Source organism: Haemaphysalis longicornis, unplaced genomic scaffold (genome assembly GCF_048455015.1).
Source record: "Haemaphysalis longicornis isolate Haplotype H1 unplaced genomic scaffold, Haemaphysalis longicornis Haplotype H1 scaffold_7, whole genome shotgun sequence".
NCBI lineage: Eukaryota > Metazoa > Arthropoda > Arachnida > Ixodida > Ixodidae > Haemaphysalis > Haemaphysalis longicornis.
The window spans coordinates 40621069-40643654 of NW_027526422.1; the positions used below are offsets into that span (position 1 = coordinate 40621069).

The 22586-nt window shown below is 47.1% G+C and overlaps 2 protein-coding genes across 5 annotated transcripts; one reads left to right on the forward strand and one right to left on the reverse strand.

The window, feature by feature from the left end:
* Nucleotides 1-4378: 4378 nt before the first annotated feature.
* On the reverse strand, nt 4379-10971 carry LOC144145294 (uncharacterized). The gene is made up of 2 exons (XM_077676842.1): nt 10789-10971; nt 4379-7059 (listed from the first exon to the last, which is right to left on the reverse strand). The coding sequence occupies exons 1-2, from the start codon at nt 10791-10793 to the stop codon at nt 4539-4541; spliced, it is 2526 nt and encodes an 841-aa protein (XP_077532968.1). The 5' UTR covers nt 10794-10971; the 3' UTR covers nt 4379-4538.
* A 192-nt stretch (nt 10972-11163) lies between these two features.
* On the forward strand, nt 11164-21648 carry LOC144145298 (sesquipedalian-1-like). Of its 4 annotated transcripts, none has more exons than XM_077676850.1 (3): nt 11164-11641; nt 15588-15832; nt 18761-21648. In XM_077676850.1, the coding sequence occupies exons 2-3, from the start codon at nt 15593-15595 to the stop codon at nt 19259-19261; spliced, it is 741 nt and encodes a 246-aa protein (XP_077532976.1). In that variant the 5' UTR covers nt 11164-11641; nt 15588-15592; the 3' UTR covers nt 19262-21648. The 4 variants fall into 4 exon arrangements, with proteins under 4 accessions (XP_077532976.1, XP_077532977.1, XP_077532978.1 ...); XM_077676851.1 differs by having other exon boundaries at nt 11164-11636; XM_077676852.1 differs by having other exon boundaries at nt 11164-11618.
* Nucleotides 21649-22586: the final 938 nt, after the last annotated feature.

Genomic DNA, 22586 nt, shown 5'->3' on the forward strand with positions numbered 1-22586 from the left:
GGGCTCGAGCACCACAATAGGTTCAATATCTGGAAATTATGACACCTTAGGGATGTTGTGTTGTGTGACGGTGTGCGGCCCCTTGTTTTGGGAGGGGGGGATGTTGTGTAATGTTGTTCTGTTCATGCCACCAGGTGGCGCACGATACTAAGGTGGCCGAAACATTTCCGGCAAATTTATAAACCACCCCATTCGGTCGGTATCAACCATGGTATAGTTTTCATGATAACGTTTGCACATGTAGGCAGCTGAAGAATTTCAGCCAAGGAGGAGCATGAAATTGCCAAACTGTGGGGTATAGAGGTAACAGTTCACCAGAAACTATTCGGATATTCACAAGCCATATTATAGCTAGTCTATTTTTCGACCTGTTTCTGTGCCATTTTGTAAACTTGCATGCTGCACATAGAGAACCCAATGTCGTGCAAAATATTTGTTAGGGTCGTGCCCCCATTACCGTTTACGAATGAGTCACAAATGTATTTCAAAGAAAACCCCACGTAGGCATTAACCTAAAGGTTCGGATTGAGGCAGCAGCAAAACAATTTCTGTACAAGAGCCATCTATCGATTACCTACTCCACACCACAAAATCACCCGCCGCGGTGGCTCGGTGACTAAGACGTTATGTTGCTGAGCAAGAGGACGCGGGTTCGATTCCTGGCCGCGGCGGCCGCTTTTCTAATGGAGGCGATAAGCAAAGACGGCCGTATGTACGAGATTTCGGCGCATGTTAAGGGCACAGGGTAAGCCCTATGCTTCCCAAGCATTTTTGGCCATTTTGAGGAACATTTTTCTCGGAACCTAATAAAGGTATCTACATAATGTATATATCATTTTATTGCAAATTTTGTGCTCTTTTAACTGCAGTAGAATTAGGAACATCCATCAAAAATGATTTTTTGATTTTTGTTGTGCGTTAGTACATAAATTTTGGCATTATTTTAGTATTAAAAGTTGTGCAACAAAAAAATGGTTGCGTGCATATTTTCGGTTCTAGTACAGCAGGTGCGACATGTAGATGACAGCTCAGCTCGTTGTCCTGGAAGATATAGGAAATAATGATACCTATGTAATGAAAAACATTGTTTTTAGACCGAGTTTAAAGTAAAAAGAGGTGAAAAACAATACTTTATCGCCAAAAACTAAAAAGCACCAGCTTCGTAATCACTGTCGAAATCTTTTTTTTTTTTTTTGCTTTTAAGCCTGTCGTCTGTCCTTCCTTGCCTATTTTGAGCACCATCGTAGTCAAACCCTATTATAACGAACCAGGATAGAGCGAATTATGCTATATATCGAACAAAAATAATCCAGTTACGGAAATACACGCGAAACATATTCCTTATAACGAACTACACATCTGATATATCGAACTCGGCGTGCCTAGAATGGCCGCCAAAATGCATGGTTTCGGAGCGGCGATTGAGATGCTGATTGGCCGCGACCACTGAGCAAAGGCCGCGGCTGAGACATTGCGCCTCGTATGGAGTGACATGACGTCCGACACTTTCCGTAACTTTCGCCGCGCGGAACTAGGGAGTCCGGACCAAGACGCCAGCTCGCCAACCTTCCCGATGCTGCGCCGAAAGGAGTGTCCTTCGAAGATTTTGCCAGTGTCGAGTCGACGACGTCGTTGCCGTCACTGCAAGACCCTCGGACGCGGGCACCGTCAGCAGCACCGTCGTAATGTTGATGAGAAGCACCGCTGCACCGAGGAGGCAGATGATGCCGCGAGTGAAAGCCGTCCGACGCTTAATGAAGTATTTTCGGCAGTCGATGTCCTCCGCCAATATTTTTTCGATATTGAAGGACACGGACTCGAACTGGTGCAAACAATGTCTCGAGTAAAGAATTATGTGCTAGTTGACGCTGCCAAAACGAAAGGGAAAACAAAAATTACCGACAGTTAAGTTGGTGTATGTCATTGATGTATGTTACCTTGTTGTGGTGTAAGTTTTGCGAGTAGGGGTCAGCGTACGTCCTTCCTGTGTCCCGAGCCGCTTTGCAACGCGACGGCAGTGTGCATTGTTCGCCTCCCACCGCTTTCACTCGGACGGGGGCTGCTTGAGAGGAAAATTGCCCGGGAGTTGTGCCCGGCGCCTAAAGCCGGCGGCGGCGGCGGCGGCGCAATGCTTTGCTGTTTCCCTCACTGTTGTTAGAGAGTTTTAGCATAGCGTGCTCCGTCCGCTAACGCTACGGCGGCGGGTAGCGGGGCGCGACTGGGGAGAGCAAATTCGTCACGGTGGGGTGGATTAGTTCCGCGCGGCCGGCCTTCGCCATGCCCGCTCTTTCCCTCCGCTGAGGGGCAACCTCCTCGCACTCCCCGCGCGCGCATGCGCAGTCCGGTCCCGCTACCCGCTAACTTTAGCGTAGCGTACGGGAGCCGCTATGCTAAAACTCTCTGTTGTCGGCTGAGGACGGTACCGGGGGCGCGGGGCGGCGAGACACACCGAGTGCTTCCGTCGTTAGCGGGACGAGACGTCGCCGTGTTGATCTATGCTCGACGCCGTTTGACAGCGGACGCGGCGCGCGTTTGTGGCGGATGATCTGAGGAGCCGGCCTTGTCTAGCAGTACTTAGCCTCAGTAAGCCAGGCGCCGGCGATGGCGTCGCGGTAACGTTCAGTGGCTGTCAGGGCGTTGACTCTTCCTTTCCCGTGAGAACGTTTTTCCTCCACCTAAAGGGGCAGGAGGGTGAGGAGGTGACGGGATTCAGGCAGGACCAATGGCGAGGAGGAATAGTCGGGGCGAATGGAGAGTACCTGTGTTCTTGGCTGTGATTGGGCAGATATGAAGTTGTGATTTGTGTATGCTGCGTTTGATGTTGATCGGGGGATTTTGGGGGAGACGGCGGTGGGAGGACACGAGGGACGGTTGTGTTGGTGCACGCCGGGGTGAACGCCGTCGTCTCACGCTCTGTTTACATCCCTGACTCTCCGTACATTAAAGTCTACTGCCACTGGAATAGGCTTCGTTGTCTTCGACTGCACCACCGGTTCTCGGGTCATCGAGGGGGCGCCAATTCAAGAACAACGGAATTACCAACAATCCGTCAATCTACATTTAACTCCGACTTTTTTGGAAGTAGGCAGTTAAGGCGGAAAGTAGCTTTATTATTCGCAATAAATCGATTGTTCTGTGTATGGTAATGACACGCTTTATTTTGTTCGTTTCTGCATGCGGGGATGGCAAGGGGTTTCCCGCGTATTGCGAACTCGTAACAATAAACTCGTTATGGGCGGGATCGGCTATATCGAACTATTGGATATATAGAACTAATCGTGGCGCATATTGCAGTTCGCTATAACCGTGTTTGACTGTACAGCTCTGTTCGCAAAGTATTTTCGCTTGTGGTCAACCCCTTTCAGCCACTTAATGATGGTGTTGCGCCCAGGTTTTGATCCGAATGATTCCAAAATGCTGGCTCGTGCGTTGCTATCAACATTGAATGAAAGAACAGCATCCAATGTTGCAATCTTGAGAGTGTGAAGCCCAAAAAAAGGCTCCCAAGGATAAATGAGGAAAAAACGTGCAACAGCGTCTTTGGATTGCCCTCGCTGAAAAATCAGCTATGCAATGGGTGCTAAGCGATTTATTAATACAGCTGGTTCCAGAAAAGCATTTTGATCTGGAACTGGAAGTTTCTTGATGAAAACCAATGACAATAAACACGGAGAACATTCTTAAAGAGGATGTGGAAAAGCTGTTTTTGCGCGAGAAATAAGACTTTCTAAGAAAAGTTTGAATATGGAAAATGTGCACAAGGAACTGAACTTCCTTAATTGTGAAGGAAAAAAAAGTCATTTTTTTTTAAATTTCACCTTACTCTGTGCCCTTCTCCAGGTGGTCAAAATTAATCCGGAGCTCTCCACTACGGCGTCACTGCTTGCGTTGCGTCGGCGCAACGCAGGCGATAAGGCAATCAACAACACAAAATTGCTGTAAAATTTCAACCCCGTTTGCAACTCCACAACAATCTTGCGCTAGTTTCAGCTGCCACAAGCGTCAAAGGTGGGTATCTGCCATCACTAAAAAATTTGGAAAGGCCACTAAAACTTTTGTTTTTTAGACAAAAATTACCAGAGACTGGTTACTGCGTCAACTCAAGCTTCCTGACGTAATACAACTACCAATCCCCAGCACCGAATATCCTGTTCCAGGTTTCTACGCCATAATTTTGTTTTGTGGGTGTAACAAGCAGTGAAATAAGCATTAACACTGTTCAATACAGCACGGATGGTGATTCATAGTTTCATCATTTTAAACATAAAAGGCCCTTTTGTTCCACCTGTATCATTAAAACTTGCCATAAGTTGTTTATGCTGTCAAGTTTGAATTCCTATCTGCACATGTGTCAAAATGGATAGAATAAAAATATCCGTTAGCATAAGTGCACACACATCACGTGTTTATTTACACATGGTCAGTGATTAAAACAGTTGTGTCATGATTTACAGCTTGAAACTAATTTTTTAATGCAGTGCTCTCATTGGTCCACAATATAAAAGTAAACATGTAAGTTAAGGTTAAAAGTCCACAAATCATCGCCTCCAATGGGCAGCAACAAGCTTGCGCATTTCTAGCAGGGGGTCGTCACCCCGGGCTATCTTCGCATTGACAACGTCTGTGATAGCCGACAATCGCCGATACTGCACCAAGTTGCGAAATTTGTCGCTCAGCTGAATAGAAGTCCGGCCAACAAAGCCTCCTTCGCGCAGGATCCGCGCCCAATTCCCTTTGCCGTACTTGAGGTAGCCACTCACGAGAGCCTCCTCTTCAAGCAATGTAAAAGGCACTCTCTTACTTTTCCCCTTTGTCTTCTTTGCACGCTCCTCAGATGAGGAGTCGTTGGAGTTGGAATCATTCACTACAAACGACTCGCTTGAGGTCGACGGTGCTCCAGTGCTGCCGTCATCCACCTTGGAGGAAGCAGCTGCCTGCCGTGGTGGACTCACGGGTATTGGTGGAGTTTTTTTCAGCGCGGCACGGTCGTCCAATGACGGCACGACTTCATGGTCAGCTCCTTGTCCTTCCTCGCTGTCGGCAAAGGTGCGAAGCTCATCCGTGGGACCCTTCTCGCCCGCACTTGTGTTTGGCAGCAATCCCTGCCGCCGGTGCTCAGGCTTCACATCGGGCTGCTTTGAGCGGTCGCAGACGCGACGCGGGTTATCCATCGACAAGTTCCAGGCACGCAGCTTTTTCAGCGGGTTAACGCCCTCGGCCAGCATTGCCTTCACCCGCTTCCTTACCTCCGGAAGGTGGCCGTACTTCTCCAGGTTTCTGTACTTGTCGCTCAGCTCAGCTGTGCGGCGACCGTCGAACCAGCCTTCGTCACTGATACACTTCCAGCTTCCGTAGCCGTACTTCATCACCCCATATACCAGAGCCTCTTCCTGCAGTGCCGTGAACCGCACCCGAGACTTTTTCGCAGGTGCCGGCCTTGTGCGTGTCGGTGATAGATAAATCCGGGTGGTATTTAGTGAACCTTGCGCCTCACTCCGAGAAGTTGTGGGCTTTGCTTCAAAACCTTGTCGGGCTTGTGCGGACTGCCAGTGCACACGGTCCTGCCCACTAGCTGAAGTCTGCATCCCCTCCTCAGGCTTCGGCTCAGACTGAGACGACGTGTCTGATATCTTGACAAACTCATCAGACTGTAATAGTACTCTGTGCTTAGGTGCGGGCGTGGGTGAGGGAGCTTTACTGGACACTGAATTCAGCCTCTTCGATGGACTTTGTGCAGGAGATGCCAAGAGAGACGGTGACGCCGTTACGTCTTTATCAAAAAGCTCTCGAACACCTTTTTTCCGGTGCCTGTCAAGCATGTGACTTGCATCCCCTGAAAGGCAAGCTTCCTTTTTAATGGGAAGTCGATTTGCATTGCCTTGAGCGTTCCAAGATGCTCCACTTACAGGAGATGACTGCAAGTGCCGACGTTCCGGGCAGCGGGCTGCACTGTCTTCGCGTGTAGGGCACTCTGACCTGGCAGATGGCGCAGGAAGCGTCGATGGAGCGAGCAAAAAGGACAATGGTGAAATATCATCTTTCTTATGGTGTTGGTTGCTGAGCCCAGAGCTTTCACTACCATCTGCATGTTTGTTGTGGCCGTGTTGTTGGTCAGCAGGTTCGGCAGCATGAGGTGGCTGGTCGCAAGTTCCTTTGCGCTCGCGGGACGAACTCGCATTGCCAGAATGCTGCTGCACTGTCTTTCTTACGAGAGCAGAATCATCGAAGTGTGTTTCGTCGCTGTCCGGTAATTCCTCCTCTTTCGCAGGACTTGAACCGGCTGCAAGTCGTTTGCGTGTGCACTGGGAGTTGGCAGAATCGGTAGCATGCGATCTCAGGTTGCGGATTTTCTTGCCAGCTGGAGAAACACTCTCACTGCCTCCAGAATGCTGCGACACCTTGCTTACAGGAGACTGTGGTGAAGGTCGACGTCGACATAAGGACTCAATTTCTTCACTCGTGAGCCTCTCCACCTCCACAATAAGGCCACGCAATGGCCGAAATGGTGAAACAGTGGGTGCCTTCTCTTTTAACGTCAAATCTTCAGTCACGATGGCGTGTTGGACACACTCCGTTTTTGTCCCCACCTTGTGCTTCACAGAGGCATCTTCAAGCTCTGGCCCGGAAATAGCGCTTGTGTTGTCGGGATGCTGGGAACCAACTTTGGTGCTGGAGCGCTGCTTCATCGTAGTAGACTTTGGCTGCAGTTTCTTACCAGGAGAGGAGCTATCGTTACGTCTGCTTCGAAGGTTCCTCTTTGTTGTTACAGGCGTGGCAGTTCCTTCCTTTACTGTCCTTTCCACAGAGGAGTGCTGTGGAGACTTGCACACCGAAAGCACATCGCCCAGCACGTCATATATTTCCTCCTGGGGAACCTCTGGCAAGCCATATTGGGACAGCACGTCGGTTGTGGAGGCCACCAAATGACGTGAAGTTGTTTCAGGTTGAGATTGGCACATGCTCTTAAACTTTGAAATCAACTGCTCAGTTGACACACGCCTGTGATGCTCCTCAGGGGGTGTTTCTGCTGAGTCCGTGCGTGCCTTGAGTTTTCTTTTCCTGCAAAAAGTGTAGTTCAAGAATGAGAATTGTGTCACTACAATCTTCCCTATTCAGCTACAAGCAACTTCAGTTGTACACCCCAACAGTGCTATGACAAGAGTGAAGTTATAACTTTCAGCCTGGCTATCAAAGACAGCTATTTCAGCAACATAGTGTTTGACAGCACAACCTCTAGTTGCTACACCTTAAAATGGCATACAGTGAGCAAGTAAACTGCAAATAAGAGCTACTTTTATTGATTGACTGTAGGGTTTAACACGCCGACGCTTCACAAGCGATGAGGCACACCGTAGTGAAGGTTTCCGGATTAATTTTGACCACCTCGGCATCTTCAACGTGCGCCAAAATCTCAAACGCACGCGCGTTTTTGCTTTTCGCCTCTATCAGAAAAGCGGCCACTGCAGCCGGGAATTACCCGCATCCTCATGCTCAACAGCACAACAGCTTAGCCACTGAGCCAGAACAGTGGGTAAGTGCTACTTTTAAGGAACACATGTAATGTTGGTCGGGAGAGTACAGAATTTCTAGCGCACAATGTTGAAAGGCCACGTTACTGCACCCTAAATGTGCAAGCCCAAGAGAAAAAAAAAATATGTTTGGCAAGTCCAGCTTGAAACAACTGTAATACCAGTAGTGAGTTGGGCTTGGCAGTTTGCATTTTGGACCACGCTCAAATATAATGCAAGTTGTGTGTGGACATCACACACCTTAAAAAAATGTTGCCAAGTTAATGCCAACTTCAAACAAGCTGGTCCTTTAATGCAGAGGCATTTTTTTAATTTCGCCTCATCTGGTTGCCCAACCCATATTCTTTCATAGCATGCAACCAAAGCAGCCTCCCCTACGTGGTTCAGCGTCCTTCCTTGCTTGTAAGCAATGCACGCCTCTCCTAACCTAGAGTGGCTGTTATTTAATGTCAAGCATAACTAATTCTGACATATAGAAAGGCTGGTGTTGCCCTTAAAAAATTACCACTCCTGCAGTCGCAGAGGCCACAAATGTTTATAAACCACCACAATGCCCCATTAAGCCCACGTCTGGCGGAAAAAAAAAAAAAAAAAAAAAAAAAAAAACAGAATCAGCTATTGGAAACTTAATTAGTAGTGAGAAGACTTTATATGTGGTCAAACCTGCTTTTTATCAACCAGGTAGCTTAAAGTTTCGTGTGATCTGACACAGCGCTCCGCTTCCACAAAACCGGCCCCAGGTAACATTGCTAACACAAAAGCTGTATACTACCACCAGTTCCACATATTGGCCGCGAGGCCCGCCACTGGAGAGGCTGGTGCTGTGATCGTTTTGACGTCACTTGTAGGATCACCGTTCCTACCTTGCTGCACAGTTGGCTTGCAGCGCGTGACACTTAGCTTAGGATGCGCGTTCTAAAAGTATTTTCGTGTTAATTTCCGTCATTTGAAGTTAATTCTCAGTGCGTCAAGCGCAGTTTGACGTCATGGGGATTTTATAACCGTATCAACTCTGGTAAATTCTCCGCGAACAACTTGAGCGTGGTGGCGTACGTGTACGACCGAAGCATAAGCTGTGGCTCGTTTCCCCGATCAACAATGTAGACTACGATGATTGCCAAGCTAAGTTTCTAGATTTCCCTTGTTTGCAACAAATGTGTAAAGCAAGAAATCATGAAGCGTTTACTGCTCGCAGAAACGCTCCGCGCACACACCGCCGTGCCTGCCCGCACGGCCGACGGAGCAGCTCGAACCGACGCAGGTCGTGGCAGAAACAACTTGTCGCCGCTTTTTAAAATCCCGCTAGTTGTGGAAAAGCAATTCGGCAGCAGTGAATGTGGATGTTAGAGTGGTGAAAAATTGTGCTAGGTAGTGTCATCAGCTGTGGTTTTCAAAGCGATGCTCAAATATCTGCTGCGATCTACGCCGACCGTCCCCGAAGGTCGGTCCCGGCACCGCCGGCCCGTTCACGCGCGGTGCGGCGAGCGGCCGAAGGATATGTGCCTGCGCGCAAGCATCGGCCGAGGCCGTGGCAGGTTCTCGATTATCGATCGCTTGAACGGACGCGGATACAAAGTTACACATACAAGAAAGAGGGTGACAGTGAAGTGAAAAGTTGTAATAGGGACTCTCATTCGCAATGTAACGATAGTGGCGAAGAAATATCTGCCACGACGTTAAGCCTAAAGTTCCCAACATTCGGTTACGTGCATCCGAAGCCGGCGGCAAGCGGTTCAAAGAGACCCTTTCGTTGCGCGCGCGCGTTGCGTTTGGGTTCCCCCATCACTTTTGGGGGCTTCCAAAACTCGGTTATCCTATTTTAAAACTCCCAATTACCGTAATTCATTAACGACGTATTTCGTCTTGTACACAGCCTCGCCTTATGCGAGCAATCGCTAGTTTCATTGATGCTAGAGGAAGGCAGGCTCACTGTAAACATAAAAGAGCCCATGTTGCAATTATACATACCCACGCCGAAGTCCTAATGAAAACTAAATATAGCCATGTCCAAACCTGCTCGCAGGCGTTGAAAACTCGCGTTTGTGTACCACTTATACATTGCAGACAAGTTGTCGCGAAAAGTAAACATATCAGCTGTACGGCAGTGATCGTTAATCAAATCCGGAAATAACTATGAAAAACATTGTAGGGGTAATTGGCACTGCTTAAGCCAGACTGCGCATCATAGCAGTACTTTTAAGCATGCGCGGCGAAGCAATCCGATCACCGTTCTCACGTAGTCAGTCATTTACCAGGCAAGGCGAGCAGTAGGCGCGGTGAGATCACAAGTGAGCGACGCGCTTCCGTCGCTGTTACAAGGTGTTTCCTTGCACACACAGTCTCGTACATGTCACGTCGCAAGTATTTCATAATGAATTTACAGTGTACTTTTCTCGGCATCAGTAGCATCGTCCTTGGCGTTAGCTGGCTGCGTACGAGCTGTGGGGCGCGGTGGTGTCGCCGGGAAAAAGCGAGTCGCTGATTGCTCACCCGGATTATTCGGGTTGCAGACAATTTTTTGGGTAATTTGCATTAAATCCACAAGGAGCGGGGGAAGGGAGGGGGGGGGTACGGTGGCTACAGACACACTCACACACAAAAAAACACGCGGCCGCATACGCACAGGAAATGGGTTGTCGCAGACGACAACCCGACCCGGCGTCCAACAAGTGACGTCATTCGTAGGTGGCGCCACGGTATGTCCTCGGGGCCAATAGGCATGGACACTAGCAAAATTGTACCATCAGCTTCCCTGCACTGCCTTTTCTTTACAGTGGCTGCACTTCACATGTTTACTGCAGCCATTAAAGCACTATTACCAATTTTGCAGGTGAACAAGCCTGCAATTCATGTTCCAGATTGTGATATGGCTTTTGCTTTTAGTGCTAAACGAACCGCGCCCTTGGGCCCAGCAGACAGGAAAACAAGCTTCAAGGTAACAATGTACAGGAAGAGGAATTAAAACTAGATATTTATAGCTTTACGCCCAGCCATCATTGTGAACACGATAGTATCAGCAAGCAAACAGCATACACAAGGATGTTCTGACGACGCCTCCACTGCTGCGAAGCTGCATTTGCCAATTTCGCCAATGGTCGCGTTTACAACGGAATGATATTCTGCCCCAGAACGTCCGATACACCGCGTTGCTCGGTAAGGTGTCAGAGTCAAGACGGAATATAACAGAAAGATCAAGTAAGCGAGAATGAAGGGGTTCAACCTCAGCCGTTAAAGGAACGCACACAATGGAGGCTCTTACCGCATGGCGTCGAGCTGTCATGCAAGAACTGCAGGCTCTAGAATTTGGCAACACTATGTATCGAGACCTGAAGTCCACATGGTGCGCATGACATGACCAATACGACTGAGAACTTCAAATGCTTCAAATCCAAGCGTCCATAAGCAAACGCGCGCTTTTAATGGTGACACCGGTGATACCAGTGATACTTGCAACAACAAAAAAAAAAAGCAACGTACTTTTTTGAGAGATTGTATAGTAATGGCAATTGTATACATTTTTTTCTTTTCAATAATAATTGTTTTCCCGCACTGTGGCTAAATTTTACTGTTGTTCAACAAAAATGATAAGCGCGACATTACAACAGCGTTGTTGGACGTTTACGAGATTCACAGCGAAGCCAGCCAAGCCATGGCCACAGCTGTGCCAACCTCGCGAAGATACACACACACTCAGTTGCGTTTTTTGCGGGCTTCTCTACGAAACGTCGATCACTAAGCAACGGGCGGCACCCACCGCAGCGAAACGGCCTTCTTCGCTGCTCCGTTCTGTATTGCACCCACTCCGTGTCTGGGAGTGTCACAGTCTTCGGTGGTCGCTTAGCAGTACCTTCCCTATGGGAGCCTGCTTCCGTGGGTGCGCCGTAGCTGTTTTCCGTCGATTTGGGCACTACCGTTCGCTAAGTCCGCGTACGTGCTAGTAGAGCGACAACGTTAGATTGCTGCTGTACGGTCCCGCAGATGACCTCCTGCCAGGGTTGCACATCTAGTGAGGTGAGCGAAAGAAATTGGGGCCACTGCACGAACCGTGGGTGTCGGGCACTTGTGGCGAGGAGGCCACAGGATCTTCCGGTGAGCCTGTGGCCTGTGGTACGGTGAGCCTGTGATCATTGCTAGTGCTCCTTCTCAAAACTGACGGGATTTCTTTTTTCAATGGAAACTCCGCGCAGTGTACAGGCGGAGTAGCAGAGTACTGTGTACAGTAACGTAGAATAGTGAAATTAAAGTTACCACAATCAAAGCCTTTTCAGCAGTCTTTTTAAATCACGGAAGAAAGGGTAAAACGATTAACCTTCGTGTTTCGAATGAATATTGCTAGAACTGAGCTCGTAACATAGTTGATATCAGTAGTTTTGAAAGAAGTTTTGTTCTGTTCTGGCTGCACTCCAACCGAGTCTGCTACGTTTCTTTTTTTTTTTTTTCAGTCAAAAAATCTGTTTATTGACATGTTTTATAATTGTGGCTATACTGCACCTTTCGGTGGTTTCACGTTCAGATAATTTGGTTAAAGCTAAAAACACTGACCAGTAAAATTACCATTCACGGGAATATTCAGTTCAAAATAACACAGTGAACTTGGGATCCTTTGAATGACCTGTACAAGTGTCCAGCTTTTTCACTGGAGCCAGGAATTCATCGGATTCCGTCACAAGAAAATAAAAAATCAACGTTTAGTTCTACATGCATCAGCATTGCTAGGGCTTAAGGAACTTGACCTGTATATCTGCAACAGACACGCATCCTGCAAAATCAGAGAAACTGCTCCCCAAAAACAGTCTGTAATGAGATGGCTTTATGGAGCCAACCAACCTCATCAGTAGAGTGAAAGCTTAGGCGTGTTGGTAATTCATTTTGGAAAAATGCTCGCAGTGCGGGAGACGAGGACGACGAAGAACACAGGACAAGCGCTGACTTCAACAATCTTTATTGACGATACCTCCCAGAATATATACAGAAGGTGAAACAAAAAAAAAAAAAGATAAAGAAAACGATGGGCATGAGGTCTCACTTACGTTTGGTTACGAGTATTTGCACAAAATATCGCACTGTTTGAAGAAGATAGGCAACAAAGCCAATGTTAGAGTGGTGTTCTCTGCCCCTTAGAAATTATCAGTGCTTCGCAAGCGCGTGAATTCCCATGCCGAACGACATAACATTTGCACCACCAAGCACAGAAAGCCCTTTGTTTCATGTACTGCTGGCGTTGTTTATGTCATTCCGCTTACTTGCGGGAAGAAGTATGTTGGCCAAAATGGGCAGATGCCTAAACAAAAGATTAAAAGAGCATTATTACAATGTTAATACCGCAGTACAGGGCCATCTAGGATTTCACGGTCGAGATTGTGGTTACGTCCCGGTCTTCAAAAAATGTGAAATTATCTATAGACACCGTGAACAGCTAACACGCGAAATCATAGAAGCTGAACAGATACAGCGACTGGGTGAACACTGCGTCAGCGTGCCATCGATAGCACTTTCTAAAAACGAACTCCATAATCTAGCTGTGTCGCGATAGGGTTCAGCACGTGTGTGCAAGTGAGACCTCATGCTCATCGTTTTCTTTATCATTTTTTGTGTTTCCCCTTCAGTATATGTTCTGGCCGGTATCGTCACTTGAAGTCAGCGCTCGTCCTGTGTTCTTAGTCGTCCTCGTCTCCCGCGCTGTGAACCTTTTTCCCACCTCATCACCCTTGAAAAGAGTTAAAATTAGCCTGGTTGGTACATACTACAGAATGAAAACAATGTCATGCCAGACGGGACTGAAAAAGGAAGCGGCAAACATGTGTGCTGACTAATTGTTTTCATTCTGACTCATCACCCCTGTTGGTTGCTTGCATATCCCCCCGTTCCCCTCATTTATCTAAAAATGCCTTCCTACTCCATTCACTATGTTGTCTACCCCCTCTATGCTGCTGGTTCTTTTGAAACGGGCACAAACACAACTTGGGGAATGCCTCAAGGCGCAGCCAGTTTTGTCGTATTACGACAGGAATATTTATATGTCATTTAAGTAAAAGTCCACCTTTAATAATATATATGTTGCATAAATTATGGGCAGAATCATGTAGAAATGCAGAGACCAGTTTTAAAGTAGGGTAAAGTTTTTATTTATCCAGATGTCCTTCATTCACATTCTGTATGTTTAGTTGCTAAAAGGGGGATTACGATTGCAGTTTGAAGCATGCACTGCAACCTGCTATGCGCTGTTGGTGCTTGAAAAATGTAACCTTTCAGTTGTCAGTACTAGCTACATTTGAGAAGAGGAAGTGGAAAAAAAAAAAGGTGAAAAGAAAAATGAAAACACCGGAAAACACTCTTGTGCTGGTGTTGGTGACTTTTTTTGTTTTGCTGAGAGTGGTATTGTTGTTTTGTAAATGATCGCTCCCTTTCTTTGTTGTTTTTGTCAATTGATTTTCTTTTCAAGTAGATGTAAAATTAAAATACCACCCCAGTAGAGCATTTCCCAAGTCATCAAGAAAAAGAAAACATTGTCTTAGCATAGCACCCCCTCCTTTCTCCACCTCGATGGCGTTGAGATTAGCTAAGTGTGTGTTGGTAGGCATGCAAACTGAGCAGCGAGGTGCACTCTATGACGTACAGCCTCTTGGACAGTCTAAGCTGAACCACCTGATGCGGCCCATGCTTTCCAGCCACCACAGTGTGCCCGAACACAGAAAAAAACTGCGCCAATTGGGTGGGAGGTCTTCCATATACCGTATTTACTCGCATAATGATTGCACTCGCGTAATGATCGCACCCCTGAAGTTCGTCGTCAAAATACGACTTTTTTTATTTCCCACGCAATGATCGCACCCTGGACTTGCCGCAGCCATATGTCTTATGTGTGCCACGTTTGATGACGATGGTCGTGCTTACCTTAGTTTCCTCCTCTTTCAAAGCGGGCATGGCTACGTTATTGCCGCGGACTTGATGATATTAGCGATATCGGCACGCGTGAGTTCATTATCGGTGCGGAAGAAACTCTCACTAAATGCACATAATGTACTCATGAGACATATAAAAAAACGCGCTCGGCTTGCTGCGTCGGCAGCCGTGTCTTGATGTCCCACACTGTGACAGTAGCAGCCACTTATTGGTCGACTTGTTCTCACCTTGCAGCAAACTCATTCCGGCGCGTTCCGTAATTCCATAATTCCGGCGCGTTGCGTAATGAAAACACTGTATTTTGCGTCACTCGGTGGTCGGTGGAGTTATATTTTTATTTGTAATGTTGATTATGTTAATGAGACTTATCGTAAACATTCTGACCTGCAACTTGCGTTTTCTGCGCTCAAACTTTTTTCGCGAAAAATTTACCCCGCGTAATGATTGCACCCCTAAATTTGCATCATATTTATGGGAAAAAAAGTGCTATCATTATGTGAGTAAATACGGTGATGCGTTTTGCAGTTAATTAGCAAGATCATCATGTCTGGCCACGCTATGAATGTATTTCACTTGTACATTTGTGTCAGCTTAAATTGTTTGGAGCTGTACGTATTGAACCTTTTTAAGGCAACTACGCTTCTGTTCAGTGCTTAACGCAGTGTTTAACTAAATATTAAACGGCCCATCGAGTGAGAAATATCTGAATCGGAAGCCTTAAAATGGCTCCTAACCCACATGTCTGGGAAGTGTTCCATAGCACGAGGCATTCCATTACTTAAGCTTGGCAGTAACGAAAGGTGGCCGTCCACGCCGGAACACCAAAGGTAAAGTGAGGGAGTGGGAGAATGCAGCCAAATGAGCGAACGGACAGGGAGTGGCGCTCGCTGCCGTTACCATCACACGGCAGCAGGCATGAGCAGAGGCGCAGCACGTAGGAGACAGGTCGAAGCCATTCAAGATTACAAAACCTTTCGACAATGTGAGGTGAAAGCAAGGCATCTCAGGTGTTCAGCGACACTTCAATGCTTTCACATTCCCAACACAATAAAAGTGCATAGATGTCCTTCTTTTTGCAAGTTGTGTCTTTACATTAGTGGTTGTGTGACGACTTGCACATTTCCATTTGGTCGCCTTCCTTCGTGTGTTGTGCAGCGGCCATGAAGATCAACGACAAAAACCTGGTGAGCTTTGCCCTGAGCCAGAGCCCCGTGGACCGGGAGGGCTGGCTGCTGAAGCGGGGCGAGGTGAACCGGGCCTTCCAGAAGCGCTGGTTCCTGCTCAAGGGGAACCTGCTCTTCTACTTTGAGAAGAAGACCGACCGAGAGCCCCTGGGCGTGGTCATACTGGAAGGCTGCACTGTGGAATTGGCCGAGAACGAGGAGATGTTCGCCTTCAAGGTGTGATGCTACGCTCTCTTGGCTTGTCGTTGCTGCCCGCCGTACCAGGAGCGTTGTAGAGCCTCCAGTGTTTCTTTTGGGGAGACATGTATGCTGAAATTCCACAATGCATGATTGTCCTTTTGCTTAATTTTCATTTGATTGGTTGATTGTAGGCTTTAAAGGAGCCATGAAGAGAAAACACAAGTTTGGTTCATTCGAAAGATTGCCTCGTTAGAACCATAACGACACCACTTATAACGCAAACTTCGCTCAAATAAGCTACATAATTAGGAAAAAAGGAAATGACCATGCGACCCACCAGCTCATTTTCCGCAACAGAACCTATGATGTCACTCGAGAATGCTCTGCGATTGGCGGAGGCTGGCAAAAGCAAACGCATGTTAGGCAGGGCTTACAGTTTGCATAGCGAGCTAAATGCCCGTGAAACATACTGCACATTCTTTTTATGACAAAGAACGGTGGAGTAAACGGTTGAAGTTCCAAACGAACACGCAAGCGTGTATGCCAATGTGTACGAAACTACCGCCAGCCGAACTCGACATCTCGCTGTCGCCACCGTCGCGCAGACGAATTTTCGGGTACAAGGCTCTTCGGGGCCAACGAACCGTCCCAGTACGCACAGCCGCGACCTTGCTTGGTATCGTAATCCCTTCACAGGAGGTTGGCCGTCATATCGCCAACCAGCAAAGGTAAAAATAGAAACAAGAGCAGTAAGGAACACAGAGCAGCAACTAGATAGTGCCACTCGTCGCACAGGTTTCGGTATGGAGGTCGTGTTGGCTTGCTGCTGTCATTACGAGCTTGTTTACAGTTTACAACCACTGAAAACTTCAGTTTGTTCGAGTACTTTACAATGAAATTTCGTTGCTGTGTTTTGAAATGCCCATGTAGTACGGGCAAATCGTCGAGGGAGTGCGACATCCCCGCCGGTGAGATCTCCTTTCATGTGCTGCCCAACGACGAACCTCGGCGAAGCAAATGGCTATGTTTTGTGAACTTTGCAAACAGAGGAGAAAGAGAGCTAAAGGAAGTACGAGTGTGCTCGCTTCATTTCCAAAAAAGTGATTACGGCAGGGACCCGGATATGCTGGCGCTCGTCGCCGACTTCGTCAAAAGCGCTCTGACCTTGGGGTAAAATATTGCCGTACACACCACGCATTGACGCTCGAATCTTTCTGGTCGGAGCAGAGAGCTCGAGCGAACGGCTTTCCATACACGATACCGGCCAACTGGCATAAGCGATACTGCTACTGAAATTGAAAATACGGCACATACGTACCAGTGTGTATTCGTCCGTCGCGACGGGGCTGACGAGGCAGCGGTGCCGACGGCTGGGTGTTCGTCTGTTGTGGCTATCGCGGAATGGTCACTTTCCCGTCCACCGCGTATCCCACAACTCTTGCCGCTCGTGCTCTTAGAAGCATTGAGCGTTCAAGTGGTGTGAGGTTGTTAAATGCAAGCCCGAGCTCCTCGGCGTGAGTTTTGTTCTCCGGATCAGGCGATTCCATGACTAGGGCTGCGGGTGCACTAGGTTTTACTAGTATTTTTAAAATGGCCGCCGTCTCGGTCGACTCCCACGTGTGGGTGCTATATGGAGTCGACATACTAAGTATCTATTTCATGGACCGGCTCGTATGACGCCATTGTTCACGTGACGAAATGTGCAATTTTAGCGGGAGATTTAAAATTTTGGCTTAAATTGCCTTATTTCTCAGTGAATAAAGCATCATTTGCTTCCGGGAAAGCGCTTGGGGTACTATCAAACACCTAATCTTTCGAATAAAACAAACTTTTGTTTTCTCTTCATGGCTCCTTTAACGCACCGACACAACGCAGGCGATGAGGCGTGCCGTAGTGGAGGGCTTCGGATTAATTTTGACCTCTTGGAGATCTTTAACGTGCGCCAAAATCTCGTACACAGGGGCGTTTTTGCTTTTCGCCTCCATCAGAAAAGCGGCTGCCGCGGCCGGGAATCGAACCCGCGATCTCGTGCTCAGCAGCGCAACGCCTTAGCCACTGAGCCTTTGCCCTTTCCGATTACGTCTTTCTGAATTCACTGGGATAAAAACTGGAAGCTGCTTTAACGGGTCATTCTGACGAGGATATTTACATGCGCAAACTAAACCAGGACCCATTCCATTCTTGAAACTCCACTCCCCTCTTCGCAAAGGAGTTAAACATGCATTGAGTGGTTCACAATGCCGTTTTTTATCATGCTTCTCACACTGTTCGGAAGCCAGAGGACCCCTTACCACAGCACCATCAAATATGTGCAGTCCTGGCCTTCTTGAGAAAAAGCAATCGAGAAAAGAACTGAAACTAGAAATTGGGCAATTCGCTATAAAGAAATGCAGCTTGGTGTTCCCCAGTCAAGAAAAGAGCAGAAACTAGAAATGGGGCGATTAGCCTTGAAGAAATGTAGCTTGGTGTTCATGGCTATACAAGTGAGCTTGAGTGATTTTGTGTGTGCTCTCTATAGTCACTACCACATAAGCACTCAGGATTGCTCTTATGCTTGTGAGCTGCTGTTCACACGTTATCAGGCCCACAGTTTTAGATTGGGTGGGCCTGTGAAACATGTCTATTGAGCGAAATAAAACCTCAGCCCTGTGCTTTTTGTTGGGCACAGTGGGAAAATGGTATTTAGATGATTCCTTTAGCCTGGTAGACAGAAGGCGACAAAGCAGTGCGCATTTGCTTTAGGCTTACTGGGGTGCTGCTGGTAACATCCAGTCCTCCATAGTCTCTCGTGGTTCTAAACTGCCCAGCAGTCTTCAGAATGTGAAGCTGCAGTAGAAGAAGCTAGCTTCACTTTGGATTTATCTCAGGGTCATCACTCGTAGCACATATGAGGGCAGTAGCTCTCGTCACAGCATCAACCCGTGGTCGTGGGAACTTTCCTAATTCCCCTTTCTCTCCACGCAGGTTGTGTTCCACGGCTCTGGCAACCGCATGTACGTTCTGTCGGCTGACTCGCAGGAGTCGATGGAGGCCTGGATGAAGGCGCTGGCGTGCGCCTCCTACGACTACATGAAGCTCACAGTCGCCGAGCTTCAGCGCCAGCTCAGTCAGGTGGCTGAAGCTGAGCGGCTCGCCAAGTGTGGCAATGCGGCGCCCCTGCTGATCGGCGGACAGCTGTCCGGAAACCGTTCCGACAGCTGCCTGTGTGTGCGCGATACTTCCTCGGGACGCGCGGCTCGCTTCAATCCTTTCGACCGGTGGAAGGAAGATGGCTGCAATGCTAGTGAGGACACGCAAGTGCCCCGTCGTGGTGTGCCGAGTGGATCCATTTCGAGCCGACCGTCGACGAAGTACACGTTTGCCGAGTTGCACCGCCGGCACGGTATTCGGTTTCGGAAGCTGATCGAGGAACGGAAGCGAAAAGAGGAGAAAGAGCGTGGCCTGGATCTGCTCATCGACATCTGAGAGCCGTAGCTTGCCTCCAAGGGGACTCGTAGATTGCGTTTTTATAGCATTTAAATAAACCAGAGTTCGCACGAGTGGTGGTAGTGGCCTGGTACAATTATTGGTGCCCTGTGTTGTGTGTATGAGTGGTGGTAGTGGCCGGGGACAATTATTGGTGCCCTGTGTTGTGAACTTCTCTCTGAACGCATCGTCGAAGATATTGTGCCACCTGCTATATAGTGAAACCACTGCGAGGGAATTTGTGCATTTTATATTTGCCAGATTATGTGCCATTAGCTGTGCAAGGCTGTGTTATGGGGATATATTGTGTTGGATGCAGGTGTTCAGCGATGATCGCGAAAGCCGTCTTGCAGAAAAGGATGATTCTGCAAAACTTGTGCATTTTGTGGTGACCCCTGCAAAACATCAAGCTGCAGTGGACGACATTTGTGGAGTTCTGCTTTGCCTGTATATCTAACAGGTAGACTCGTTTTATGAAAAAAAAAAAGGAAAATTGCACAAGAAGTGTTATGTTAAAGGGTTGTTGAATTCAGTAGGAAAAGCAACGACATGCATTGTCGTTGCTTTTTCAAGTGGTTAACCAGACACGGCGATTACATGCTCATTTAGGGCTACTTAGCTGCATTGCATATTGTAGTACTAATTTAGGCTGTTGGTGCAGTGTTTTATGGATAAACTCATCATGCTGAAAGTAAAGTATGCACACAAAAGCAAAATTACCATTATAACTACTTCCCGTTTATGTTCATCATTTCGCTCACTAATCTATGCCACTTCACAACACAACCAATCCCAATGCTACTTCTGTTACTCATGTCATGTTCACTAGTCTATCCTTCACATTGCATGCACTGTGCAACTACTCTTTCTTTCCTTTAATTCGAGCTGAAATCCTTACCACACGAATTTGTTTCGTATTTTCTAGCACTTGCTATCTCCAAGTGTTACAGCTGTCTATAGATGGTCACCCCGGTGAGTGCGGTGGTAGTTTGCATAGGACTGCATCACTGCACCAACAAGTTTTGTACATGGGCGTGACAAAAACTGCCTTTTGTATGCTTCGCGAAGACCAAGATGAGGTAGAGCGGTGTTTTGGCAAGTAACATTTCACAATTCAAGTGGTGCTGATTTGGTAGACTGTACTGACAGGTATGTACTTTGTATGGTTGCTGGTCCATCTGCGCATGGCTGTATGGTGAACTTTGTGGACTGCCGAGTGGAAACTTTGGCTGGACAGACAGATGTAGTGGTCTTGCCAAGAGTGCAGTTCTTGTGTCCATGTGTGCAATCATTCTGATTCCTCTCCTCCTTCTCTTTTATGAAAGCTCTTAACACTTATCTAGGCCAGACGACAAGTGGAATCTGTGTGCTTTTTTAGTTTTGTCCACCTTCTAACAGAATGGTTTATGCTCTTCTCTCTACAGAGTCAGCAAACCAAGCTGGGAACCTTTGAAAACAAATTTGCTAGCTAACAAGTGTGAAATTTTGTCAGTTTCTGTGTGGCACTTACTAGTTTCAGTGAATAAACATTATTGAGTGATTAGCACTTTCGGTTTTAAGTCCAAGTGCAACTGTTGGCACCCGCGTGGACAGCAAAGTGAGGGACACGTTTCTAGCCAATGCTGCATCAGTGGACTGCGGCTAAAAATGTTTTGGGAAGATGCGTGATGTTCTGTTGGGAATTGTTCCCTGTGTAAAATCACGATGCTGGTTTAGCCGGAGACTGAACGGCACGTTTTGGGAGAAGTGGTAGCCATCTTGTTTCTGATTGGGGTGTCCTTTGTACACAGGTTGTCAGGCCATATTGCAGCCGTAGCATTTCAAACGAATGCTCACTGAATGAAGGTGGCACGATCCCTGCAGAAAAGTTTTAATGCTCTGGAAGTCCACCTATTATGCAAGCTCTGCAGAGGGGGGCAGTTGCAGTCGAAACAAATTTGATTTTTTATGCACCACATTGAACCAAATATCTAGCACAAACGCTTTTAACTGTAACAAACCTTATCAAGCTGATCAGCAGTTTTTTTTTTAAGCGAAGCTTTCTGTGCATTTTCATTTCATGAAGCCAAAGAACACCTTTGCAGCAAAGCCAACTTTATTGTGAATGCTCAGCAGAAAATTGTAACTCTTTTTGACAAAACTTCACAAAAACATTTATATGGCATTTAGCCGCTGAAATAACTCTATCATTGCTCCGAGTTCCATTTACTTGTCATAGTTACTTCACAGTGAAGTCATAAACGTTACAGAATTGTCGTCTGCTGCAATACATGGGCAATATGAGATTATACGCCAACTGGCTGCTAAGGTGACTCTATCATGGTGCAGAGCTTCGTTTACTTGTCATAATTAGTTCACAATAAACGAGTTTGCACTTTTGTTTGAAATTCTGTCATCTCTGTCCGGTACTGAACAGCTTGGCTGGTCATTAAATACCTTCACAGAGTGGAATGGCTCGTGATTTTTTGCACTCGCTAAGCAATGAATGAAACTGCGGTAACTAATTAATCCCATAATTAAAAAGTGAGCAAAATTTTGATGCATTTTCCCGGTTGTTGCACAATGCATGTATTCCAAGAAAATTTGATTTTTTTACGCCTACTGAAGTTGCAAAGAAAAATAGCTTTATTGGGTGAAATACACTAGTAGACAAAGTAACGTAAATAATTGACGGTGTATGGTTAGTTTTGTACTTATGGGAATAATTTGCTGGTAGGCCACAGAATGCATTCATAATTAAAAAAACAATTAAAAACAGTTGCAAGCTGATCCAGGTTTGAACTTATCAGGAAACCATATCTGTGCATTGACTGATAAATTCGGTGCATAGATAATGCATTTCAAATTCCACATCTTCATTTACAAAAAATTCTGGCTGCACCAGCGATACCAGCAGAGTTGAGTTGAAATTCTGTAGACCCAAACCATGATGAAGCGGGGCCGATTTTTTGCACGAGTTCATTTCAGCGCGAAATAGGCCTTAAAGCTTGCGGGTAAGTCAAACTATGGAAATTAAAGTTGGACTGGCAGTGAATATTTATGCACTACTTGCATCAGGGCTCCCTTCGTTGAAGACCTGGCTGTTGCACCTCACATAGGTTTCCGAACTTACCACAGAAAGTTCTCCATGACTGGCTGGCCCGGATCGTTTTGTCCGCAGGCTTTCACCTCTCCCCCAAAGTGGACTGCGTTAGCATGCGCTAGAACCCATGGCAACTGACTTCACGAACTCGTCTGTAGTGGAAACTCGGCATCTGTGCTCCCTCCCCACTCCAGGCGTGAACGCATGTGAACTGGCGAGAACAGCCCGCCACGAACGCTGGGC